This window comes from Mercenaria mercenaria, chromosome 12 (genome assembly GCF_021730395.1).
Source record: "Mercenaria mercenaria strain notata chromosome 12, MADL_Memer_1, whole genome shotgun sequence".
Taxonomy (NCBI): domain Eukaryota; kingdom Metazoa; phylum Mollusca; class Bivalvia; order Venerida; family Veneridae; genus Mercenaria; species Mercenaria mercenaria.
This window is the reverse complement of record NC_069372.1, coordinates 41,587,011-41,599,467: the sequence shown is the minus strand read 5'-3', so window position 1 is coordinate 41,599,467 and position 12,457 is coordinate 41,587,011. Positions and strand designations below refer to the sequence as shown.

Sequence of the window (12,457 nt, the reverse complement as noted above, 5' to 3'; positions counted from 1 at the left end):
TTATTATTCTGCCAAATTCATGAAGATCATTGAAAAATCAGCCTCTATCGCATACAAAAGGTTTTTCTTTGATTTGACCTAGTGACCTACTTTTTAACCCCAGATAAACATTTTCAACTCGGCCTGATTTCATCAAGGTAATCATTCTGACCAAAATTCATGAAGATAAATTAAAAAGGACCTGATGGTCATGAACGCTCACCTTCCACATGACCCAGTTTTGATATGACATCGTTTTTTCTATTATTTGACATAGTGACCTAGTTTTTGAGCTCAGTGACCAGTTTTCGAACTTGACCTGATATATCAAGATAAAATTCTGACCAATTTCATGAAGACCCATTGAAAAATATGGTCTCTAGAGAGGTCACAAGGTTTTTCTATATTTGACCTATGACCTAGTTTTCGAAGGTATGTACCTGTTTTGAACTTTATCTAGATATCATCAAGTGAACATTCTCACTAATTTTCATGAAGATCTCATGAAAAATATGGCCTCTAGAGAGGCACAAGGTTTTTCTATTTTTTACCTACTGGCCTAGTTTTTGACCGCACGTGACCCAGTTTCGAAACTGACCTAGATATCATAAAGGGTGAACATTCAGATCAATTTTCATGAAGATCCATTGAAAAATATGGCCTCTAGAGAGGTCAAAAGATTTTAATATTTTAGACCTACTGACCTAGTTTTGACCGCAGTTGACCCAGTTTCAACTGGACCTAGATATCATCAAGATGAACATTCGTACAACTTTCATACAGATCCCATAAAAAGTATGGCCTCTAGAGAGGTCACAAGGTTTTTGCAATTTTTGACCTACTGACTTAGTTTTTTAAGGCATGTGACCCAGTTTCGAACTTGACCTAGATATCATCAAGGTGAACATTCTGACCAATTTTCATGAAGATCCATTCAAGGGTATGGCCTCTAGAGACATCACAAGGTTTTTCTATTTCAAGACCTACTGACCTAGTTTTTGATCGCAGTTGACCCAGTTTCAAACCTGACCTATATATCATCAAGATAAACATTCAGACCACTTTCATACAGATCCCATGAAAAATATGGCTCTAGAGAGGTCACAAGGTTTTTGCATTATTTGACCTACTGACCTACTTTTTGATAACACGTGACCCATTTTCGAACTTGACCTAGATATCATCAAGATGAACATTCTGACCAATTTTTATTGAGATCAATTCACAAGTATGGCCTCTAGAGAGGTCACAAGGTTTTTCTATTTTTAGACCTACTGACCTAGTTTTTGATCGCACATGACCCTGTTTCGAACTTGACCTAGCTATCATCAAGATGAACATTCAGACCAACTTTCATACAGATCCCATGAAAAACATAGCCTCTAGAGAGGTCACAATGTTTTTCTATTATTTGACCTACTGACCTAGTTTTTAAAGGCACATGACCCACTTTCGAACCTGACCTAGATATCATCAAGGTGAACATTCTGACCAATTTTCATGAAGATCTCATGAAATATATGGCCTCTAGAGAGGTCACAAGGTTTTTCTATTATTTGACCTACTGACCTAATTTTTGAAGGCACATGACCCAGTTCGACCTTGACCTAGATATCATCCAGGTGAACGTTCTGACCAATTTTCATGCAGTCCCCATGCAAAAAAAACCTCCGAGAGGTCACAAGGATTTTCTATATTGACACTGTCATGCCGATCAGAGCAAAGAAATATGTCAATTAATTATCAATAGTGTTGCAGTGGTACAGAAACTAATGACACATGATACACCTTTAGCCATGTTAGGCCCTTTAATCTGAATTGAACTAAATAAACCTCACTTTCCATTTAGCAAGATAAGATCTTGCATAAGTTATTCAATAACATGATTATATTAGTGATCTTTAGGCAGAGAAAACAAAAGACAGCTGGAAAGTGCTTTAGTCCAATTCAGCAGAGAAAATGTAGAAAATTAAAATTATTGTAATATGGAATGTAGCAATTTTATCGGAACACTGTATTCTGATTGTTGTACTTTTTCCAGCAACATTTCATTAACCTGATTGTTACAGCACCTAACTTGAGTGTTGCAATTCAAGTTTTACTTTCGGTAGCATTCACAACGGAAGAGCTGACATCTTGCAGCGTGATGGGGGCTCGAAATATGAAAGGAGAAACAAAGCCAGCCTTGGATCATAAAAAAAGAAGTTTGATAGAAGGTAATTTAAGGTTTCTGATCACATATTTTACAGACCAGTATGAAACTGAAAATGATTGTTAAAAAACCAATTAAAATTACCTAAAGAGTTAAAATCTTAATGGACTTTTACAGTTTTGCTGCTAAAATAGAACCAATACCTTTACATTAGACCCATTTTAAATTTCAGATTAGCATAACAACTTTTTAAAGTCATTGTTCATGTGTTTTACAGCTGCACTCCTGGAAAAATACCTGGAAAAATACGATTCCAACTTGACTACTTTGAGGAACCTCATGACGGACAGGCTCAAGTTGATGAGAAAAAGGCACTTTTAAAAAGCTATGAACCTAAAAAATATAACTTACAGTGGAAAAGACATTATTTGTGTTTTGAAATTGATAAGAACATATATGATTTATGTATGGTACACTGGATTCTTAAAAAAACTGACACATATTATATTGTGTTTTTTTTTTATTGTCCATATTTTTAGGTATATATCGGATACTGTACTGTATTTCGCATTTATAATGGTCAATGTTTTAAAATTAAATGTGTTGTTTTGATTGAAATGGTTGTCAGTTTTTGTCAGATACCTATGATAATAATTATGAATCACAAATAGGAATAATTAAGTTCACCATTTAATTCCAATGTTTATTCATGAATTCTCATTTCAGTCCATGCTGAAACTGCAAAATATGGTCATTCCAAATAAGGATCAATTCTGCAACTAGGATGTCATGGTCCTGTTACTTTTCTAGATTCCTGGGATATCCTGGTCCCAGCACTACTTTCAAGGAAATCCCAGGATATCCTGGTCCCAGCACTACTTTCAAGGAAATCCCAGTATATCCTGGTCCCAGCACTACTTTCAAGGAAATCCCAGGATTATCCCGGCACCAGCAATCATTCTACCATCCATTTATCTTAAAGACGCATTATTTAGAGAGGCACTAACAGTAATCATGACTAAAACTCTAAAACTGACGTACAAGAAAGCGAAAGAAATGCTCCGAGAAGTCTGCCTAAAGTCTTTTATATACTTGATTTTTTGTGAAATATCAGGTGTCTGATTACTTTCGAAAGGACAAATTAAATGGATCTAATTTTTTTTTTTGGAACATTGATTTTTGATTCTATCAATAAAAACAATACAGGCAGAGTTTTTATGCCCCCACTTTGGGGGGGGGGGGGGGGGGGGGGCATATAGATTTGTCCTTCCGTCTGTCTGTCCTTCTGAGAATGTTGTGTCGCGCCTAGCTCCAAAAGTATTTGACATAGAGTCACAAAACTTTACAGGAATGTTGGTCAGCATGTGTAGTTGTGCACCTGGGGTTTCATGTCCAGATTCATTCAGTCGTGTAGGAGTTATGGCCCCTGACTTAGTGAAATATTGGTCATTTTAATGTTGTGTCGCGCCTAGCTCCAAAAGTATTTGACCTAGAGTCACCAAAGTTTACAGGAATGTTGGTCAGCATGTGTAGATGTGCACCTGGGGTTTTGCGTCCAGATTCATTCAGTCATGTAGAAGTTACGGCTCCTGACTTAGTTAAAAATTGGTCATTTTAATGTTGTGTTGCACGTAGCTTCAAAAGTATTTGACCTAGAGTCACCAAAGTTTACAGGAATGTTGGTCAGCATGTGCAGTTGTGCACCTGGGGTTTCGCGTCCAGATTCATTCAGTTTTGTAGGAGTTACTGCCCCTGACCTAGGAAAAAAATTGTCATTTTAATGTTTTGTCGTGCGTAGCTCTGAAAATATTTTACCTACAGTCATTACGAAGAGAAATGAGTTGTTTTGACAGCATCAGCATAAATACACACATTTTAAATAGCAACATATTGTTTTCCCAAAGTTGATCTGTGTCCTTTGTCATGTAGTGGGGGCATCTGTGTCCCATGGACACATTTCTAGTTTTTTTTGTTGTTGTTTTTTTTTGTTTCAACATAAAATTTGAAGTTCTATGAAATATATCCACTTATATAATGATTATTTCAGAGGATAAAGGAAATGATTCTGGGGAGGTGGAGGAGCCCGACGATGTTTCGGAAAGAAGTACCACACAGTTGGTAGAATCTTTGAAGAAAATGTCTTCAGCCAGCAAGTCGGCATCTGTTCGGCAGATGTTAAGGCTTACCTTGAACGAGCGTGTGGGAAAACTTCAAAATATGCCAGAGAAAGGCAGATTTCAGGAGTTACAGAAGATGTTTCCAGTGTTCCAAAAATCAGAATTTGTGAGTATTTAGTTGTACATCACAGCTATTCTATTAGGGTTTTTAAGCATTTATTAAAGCTTGGCTTGTCGCCCTTATTATATGACACAAGGTCAGTAACTCGAGCAGTAATATGCCCATATCAAAAAAGTCGAACGCATTGTCCCCACTGACAGTACTTGTTTGCATATGGAGACTTACTGTAGTACACTTTTAAAATTAGTGTAGTGTGACAGTTTAAATTACAATGCAGTATGCAATAAGGTTGCAGTTCAGTTATTTAACTTGGACTTCATAATAATTATTGTTATTTTAAGCAATTGTTGTTACTCTAACACTGAAAGAAGCAACTATATTTTGTTTTGGTCTATTCAAAGGTAATCTACAACATGATAATTCAGCTGCCAGACAAAAATACATGCATTGAAGAGCTGATGTCGAGGGTTGTTGAGCTGGCAGACAGCATATTGGATTATGTTAGTTCAAAAGGGGCTTTGAAGTTTAGCCGCTCCCTACTCAAAACAGATGGTATGATACGCTTTTTGTTTTAATTATCCTTGTTGATCTGTTTATATCATTTGAGGATTGTACTGAAAAAAGAAATGGTATTCTTCACAAAACCCTATCATTGATATTGCTAGTAATTAAATGTCATTCTTCTTTTTGTATACATTTATGTATAAGAAAGATATTAAGGGCAGGTGTGAATATGACTGCATTATCATAATCCAGTATTTCTTACTGTTTATGGCAAGATGCTTTAAAAGATTGCAGTATTAATTGTTTCCTGTTTACTTAAACAGCAAAAGTCTGCCAGCCTCAGTTCATAGTTTTGAAAGAAATAGTAAACAAGAGGGCCAAGATGGCCCTAGGTCGCTCACCTGATAAACACACCATAACAGTGTAAACATGTTTGACATAGTGATTTCATGGAAACAAATATTCTGACCAATTTTCATTAAGATTGTATCAAAAATGTGGTCTCTTAAGTGTAAACAAGCATTTTCTTCAATTTGACCTAGTGACCTAGTTTTTGAGCTAAGATGACCTACATTCGAATTTGACCTAGATTTGATCAAGGCAATCATTCTGACTAAATTTCATCAACCTCGATTGAAAAATACAGCCTCTATTGCATACAAAATGTTTTTCTTTGATATATCCTAGCGACCTAGTTTTTGACCCCAGATGACCCATATTTAAACTTTACCTTTATTTCATCAAGGCTAGTATTCTGGCCAAATTTCATGAAGATCAATTGAAAAATAAAGTCTCTATTGCTTATACAAAGGGTTTTCTTTGATTTGACCTAGTGACCTAGTTTTTGACCACAGATGACCCATATTCTAACTTGATCTAGATTTCGTCAAGGCAGTCAGTCTGACTAAATTTTATGAGAATCCAGTGTAAAATGCAGCCCCTATTGCATACACAAGGTTTTTCTTTAATTTGACCGGGTGACCTAGTTTTTTTAACACAGATGACCCATATTCAAACTCCACCTAGATTTCATATAGACGAACATTCTGATTAAATTTCATGAAGATCCAGTGTAAAATGCAGCCCCTATTGCATACACAAGGTTTTTATTTGATTTGACCTAGTGACCTAGTTTTTGATCCCGATGACCCATATTCAAACTTAACCTAGATTTTATCAAGGCAATCATTCTGACCAAAATTCATGAAGATCAATTGAAAAATACAGCCTCTATCGCATACACAAGGTTTTTCTTTGATTTGACCTAGTGACCTAGTTTTTGATCCCCGATGACCCATTTTCGAAATTGGCCTAGATTTTATCAACGTTATTATTCTGCCAAAATTCATGAAGATCAGTTGAAAAATTCAGCCTCTATCGCATACAAAAGGTTTTTCTTTGATTTGACCTAGTGACCTACTTTTTAACCCCAGATAAACCATTTTCAAACTCGGCCTAGATTTCATCAAGGTAATCATTCTGACCAAAATTCATGAAGATAAAATTAACAAGAGGACCATGATGGTCATGAATCGCTCACCTCTTCCCACATGACCCAGTTTTGAGTATGACATCGTTTTTTCTATTATTTGACATAGTGACCTAGTTTTTGAGCTCATGTGACCCAGTTTTGAACTTGACCTAGATATTATCAAGATAAAAATTCTGACCAATTTTCATGAAGATCCATTGAAAAATATGGTCTCTAGGGAGGTCACAAGGTTTTTCTATTATTTGACCTATTGACCTAGTTTTCGAAGGTATGTGACCCTGTTTTGAACTTTACCTAGATATCATCAAGGTGAACATTCTCACTAATTTTCATGAAGATCTCATGAAAAATATGGCCTCTAGAGAGGTCACAAGGTTTTTCTATTTTTATACCTACTGGCTTAGTTTTTGACCGCACATGACCCAGTTTCGAAACTGACCTAGATATCATCAAGGTGAACATTCAGATCAATTTTCAAGAAGATCCATTGAAAAATATGGCCTCTAGAGAGGTCAAAAGATTTTAATAATTTTAGACCTACTGACCTAGTTTTTGACCGCAGTTGACCCAGTTTCAAACTGGACCTAGATATCATCAAGATGAACATTCAGACCAACTTTCATACAGATCCCATAAAAAGTATGGCCTCTAGAGAGGTCGCAAGGTTTTTTTATTATTTCACCTACTGACTTAGTTTTTTATGGAACCTGACCCAGTTTCGAACTTGACCTAGATATCATCAAGGTGAACATTCTGACCAATTTTCATGAAGATCCATTCAAGGGTATGGCCTCTAGAGAGATCACAAGGTTTTTCTATTTCAAGACCTACTGACCTAGTTTTTGATCGCAGTTGACCCAGTTTCAAACCTGACCTATATATCATCAAGATAAACATTCAGACCAACTTTCATACAGATCCCATGAAAAATATGGCCTCTAGAGAGGTCACAAGGTTTTTGCATTATTTGACCTACTGACCTACTGACCTACTTTTTGATAACACGTGACCCACTTTCGAACTTGACCTAGATATCATCAAGATGAACATTCTGACCAATTTTTATTGAGATCAATTCGCAAGTATGGCCTCTAGAGAGGTCACAAGGTTTTTCTATTTTTAGACGTACTGACCTAGTTTTTGACCGCACATGACCCTGTTTCGAACTTGACCTAGCTATCATCAAGATGAACATTCAGACCAACTTTCATACAGATCCCATGAAAAACATAGCCTCTAGAGAGGTCACAATGTTTTCCTATTATTTGACCAACTGACCTAGTTTTTAAAGGCACATGACCCACTTTCGAACTTGACCTAGATATCATCAAGGTGAACATTCTGACCAATTTTCATGAAGATCTCATGAAATATATGGCCTCTAGAGAGGTCACAAGGTTTTTCTATTATTTGACCTACTGACCTAATTTTTGAAGGCACATGACCCAGTTTCGACCTTGACCTAGATATCATCCAGGTGAACGTTCTGACCAATTTTCATGCAGATCCCATGAAAAATATAACCTCCAGAGAGGTCACAAGGATTTTCTATTATTGACACTGTCATGCCGATCAGAGCAAAGAAATATGTCAATTATCAATAGTGTCGCAGTGGTACAGAAACTAATGACACATGATACACCTTTAGCCATGTTAGGCCCTTTAATCTGAATTGAACTAAATAAACCTCACTTTCCATTTAGCAAGATAAGATCTTGCATAAGTTATTCAATAACATGATTATATTAGTGATCTTTAGGCAGAGAAAACAAAAGACAGCTCGAAAGTGCTTTAGTCCAATTCAGCAGAGAAAATGTAGAAAACTAAAATTATTGTAATATGGAATGTAGCAATTTTATCGGAACACTGTATTCTGATTACTGTTGTACTTTTTCCAGCAACATTTCATTAACGTGATTGTAACAGCACCTAACTTGAGTGCTGCAATTCAAGTTTTACTTTTGGAAGCCTTCACAACGGAAGAGCTGACATCTTGCAGTGTGATGGGGGCTCGAAGTATGAAAGGGGAAACAAAGCCAGCCCTGGATCATAAAAAAAGAAGTTTGATAGAAGGTAATTTAACAAGAAAGAAAGCGAAAGAAATGCTCCGAGGAGTCTGCCTTAAGTTTTTTATAATGGCAATTAAAAACAATATTGGTATTGTTTATTTTCGAACCAAACAGAGAAGAGGTTTAAAAGGCGTATATTGGAGTAACACTGTCAAATTTGTTGCCGATCAGAGCAAAGAAATACGTCAATTATAAATAGTGTCGCAGTGGTACAGAAACTAATGACACATGATACACCTTTAGCCATATTAGGCCCTTTAATCTGAATTGAACTAAATAAACCTCACTTTCCATTTAGCAAGATAAGATCTTACATAAGTTATTCAATAACATGATTATATTAGTGATCTTTTTATCTTTAGGCAGAGAAAACAAAAGACAGCTCGAAAGTGCTTTAGTCCAATTCAGCAGAGAAAATGTAGGAAACTAAAATTATTGTAATATGGAATGTAGCAATTTTATCAGAACACTGTATTCTGATTATTGTTGTACTTTTTCCAGCAACATTTCATTAACCTGATTGTAACAGCACCTAAACTGAGTGTTGCATTCAAGTTTTACTTTCAAAAGCATTCAAAACGGAAGAGCTGACATCTTGCAGTGTGATGGGGGCTCGAAATATGAAAGGAGAAACAAAGCCAGCCCTGGATCATAAAAAAAGAAGTTCAATAAAAGGTAATTTAAGATTTCTGATCACATGTTTTACAGACCAGTATGAAACTGAAAATGATTGTTAAAAAAACAATTAAAACTAGAAAATGCTTTTGTAAAAAAGCGCATGTCTCCCCCAATGCAAAGTCCTATAGGCAAGAAGTCAATAGGGGTCAGGAGCGAAAGTCAAAGAGACACTGATGGTTGGCTGCTATAGGGATCATCTACTTGGCATGTCCAGTCATCCCGCCAAATTTCAACACTCTTGGCCTAGTGGTTCTCAAGTCACTGTTCAGGCTCCTGTGACCTTGACCTTTGATCAAGTGACCTCAAAATAAATAGGGGTCATCTACTCTGCATGTCCAATCATCCTATTAAGTTTCAACATTGTAGGTCAAGTGGTTCTCAAGTTATTTCCAAAAAATGATTTTACATGAACAGGCCACTGTGACCTTGACCTTTAATAGACTGACCCCAAAATCAATAGGGGTCATCTACTCTGCATGTTCAATCATCCTATGAAGTTTCAACATTCTGGGTCCAGTGGTTCTCAAGTTATTGATCGGAACTGGTTATCAATGTTCAGGCCTCTGTGACCTTGACCTTTAACGGAGTGACCCCAAAAACAATAGGGGTCATTTACTCTGCATGAACAATCATCCTATGAAGTTTCAACATTCTGGGTCGAGAGGTTCTCAAGTTATTGATTGGAAATGGTTTTCCATGTTCAGGCCCCTGTGGCCTTGACCTTTAACAGAGTGACCCTAAAATCGTTAAGGGTCATCTACTCTGCATGACCAATCATCCTATAAAGTTTCATCATTCTGGGTCAAGTGGTTCTCAAGTTACTGACCTGAAATGGTTCTCAATGTTCAGGCCCCTGTGACCTTGACCTTTCACAGAGTGATCCCAAAATCGTTAGGGGTCATCTACTCTTTATGACCAATCATCCTATTAAGTTTCAACATTGTGGGTCAAGTGGTTCTCAAGTTACTGACTGGAAATGGTTTTCAATGTTCAGGCCCCTGTGACCTTGACCTTTCATGGAGTGACCCCAAAATCGATAGGGGTCATCTACTTTGCATGTACAATCATCCTATGAAGTTTCAACATTGTGGGTCAAGTGGTTCTCCAGTTATTGATCGGAAATGGTTTTCAATGTTCAGGCCCCTGTGACCTTGACCTTTGACGGAGTGACCCCAAAATCAATAGGGGTCATCTACTCTTCATGGCCAATGATCCTATGAAGTTTCAGCACTCTAGGTCAAGTGGTTCTCTAGTTATTGATCGGAAATGGTTTTCAATGTTCAGGCCCCTGTGACCTTGACCTTTGACTGAGTGACCCCAAAATCAATAGGGGTCATCTACTCTTCATGGCCAATCATCCTATGAAGTTTCAACATTCTGGGTCAAGTGGTTCTCCAGTTATTAATTGGAAATGGTTTTCAATGTTCAGGCCCCTGTGACCTTGACCTTTGACAGAGTGACCCCAAAAACAATAGGGGTCATCTACTCTTCATGACCAATCATCCTATGAAGTTTCAACATTCTGGGTCAAGTGGTTCTTGATCGGAAATGGTTTTCAATGTTCAGGCCCCTGTGACCTTGAACTTTGACGGAGTGACCCCAAAGTCAATAGGGGTCATCTACTCTTCATGGACAATCATCCTATGAAGTTTCAACATTCTGGGTCAAGTGGTTCTCTAGTTATTGATCGGAAATGGTTTTCAATGTTCAGGCCCCTGTGACCTTGACCTTTGACGGAGTGACCCCAAAAACAATAGGGGTCGTCTACTCCAGCAGCCCTACAACCCTATGAAGTTTGAAGGTTCTAGGTCAAATGGTTCTCCAGTTATTGCTCGGAAATGAAGTGTGACGTACGGACGGACAGGGCAAAAACAATATGTCTCCTGGGGGAGACATAATTACCTAAAGAGTTATTGTAAAATCTTAATGGACTTTTACAGTTTTGCTGCTAAAATAGAGCTAAGTAATAGAAAGAGCATTGAAACTAAAGGGTAAACGATTTGTACGAGGGGGCGTAGCCCCCGAGTATAAATCGTTTACCCGTGAGTTTTAATGTTCTTTCTGTTTTGTATCATAGCCATCCATATATGGAAGTTTTAGGCGGTCCACATTGCCATATACAGTAGTTCAGTGAGTACTTAAAATCCTTGCTTTACAAATGTGTAAAGCCCAGGTAAAATAAACCAATGCTAGAGCAGAAAATCAATAAAATACACCTTGCTGTCTACTGTTCCAGACACTCTGGCATACTTTCCTATCTAACAGTGCGGTAACTAGCGTGCGGGTATTAAATATCTGCACACTTTTAGTTACCGCACCCTGTACTCAAGAGTATACGAATTATCTGCACCAAATTTGTTAAGAAAAAACACCGAGCTATGATACAATTACCTTTACATTAGACCCATTTTAAATTTCAGATTAGCATAACAACTTTTTAAAGTCATTGTTCATGTGTTTTACAGCTGCACTCCTGGAAAAATACGATTCCAACTTGACTACTTTGAGGAACCTCATGAGGGACAGGCTCAAGTTGATGAGAAAAAGGCACCTTTAAAAAGCTATGAACCTAAAAAATATAACTTACAGTGGAAAAGACATTATTTGTGTTTTGAAATTGATAAGAACATATATAATTTATGTATGGTACACTGGATTCTTAAAAAAACTGACACATATTACATTGTGTTTTTTTTTATTGTCCATATTTTTAGGTATATATCGGATACTACTGTATTTCGCATTTATAATGATCAATGTTTTAAAATAAAATGTGTTGTTTTGATTGAAATGGTTGTCAGTTTTTGTCAGATACCTATGATATGAATCACAAATAGGAATAATTAAGTTCACCATTTAATTCCAATGTTTATTCATGAAATCTCATTTCAGTCCATGCTGAAACTACAAGATATGGTCATTCCAAATAAGGGTCAGTTCTGCATCTAGGAATTGTCATGGTCCTGTTACTTTTCTAGCTTCCTGTTTGTTTGTTTGTTTTGGGTTTAGCGCCATTTTTCAACAGTATTTCAGTCATGTAACGTCGGGCAGTTAACCTAACCAGTGTTCCTGGATCCTGTTACTTTTCTAGCTTCCTGGGATATCCTGGTCCCAGCACTACTTTCAAGGAAATCCCAGGATATCCTGGCCCCAGCAATCATTCTACCATCCATTTATCTTAAAGACGTATTATTTAGAGAGGCACTGACAGTAATCATGACTAAAACTCTAAAACTGACGTACAAAAAAGCGAAAGAAATGGTCCGAGAAGTCTGCCTATAGTCTTTTATAAGCACAGTTATGCATTCAGCATAATTTAATTTATTTTTGCTGCAAAACATCGGG

At 36.9% G+C, this 12,457-nt stretch overlaps 1 protein-coding gene across 1 annotated transcript; it reads left to right on the top strand.

Moving 5' to 3' along the window:
- Window positions 1-3,561: 3,561 nt before the first annotated feature.
- Window positions 3,562-11,669, top strand: LOC123534895 (uncharacterized). The gene is made up of 6 exons (XM_053520539.1): window positions 3,562-4,414; window positions 4,771-4,921; window positions 5,197-5,237; window positions 8,264-8,438; window positions 8,990-9,109; window positions 11,578-11,669. The coding sequence occupies exons 1-6, from the start codon at window positions 4,166-4,168 to the stop codon at window positions 11,667-11,669; spliced, it is 828 nt and encodes a 275-aa protein (XP_053376514.1). The 5' UTR covers window positions 3,562-4,165.
- The last annotated feature ends 788 nt before the right edge of the window (window positions 11,670-12,457 follow it).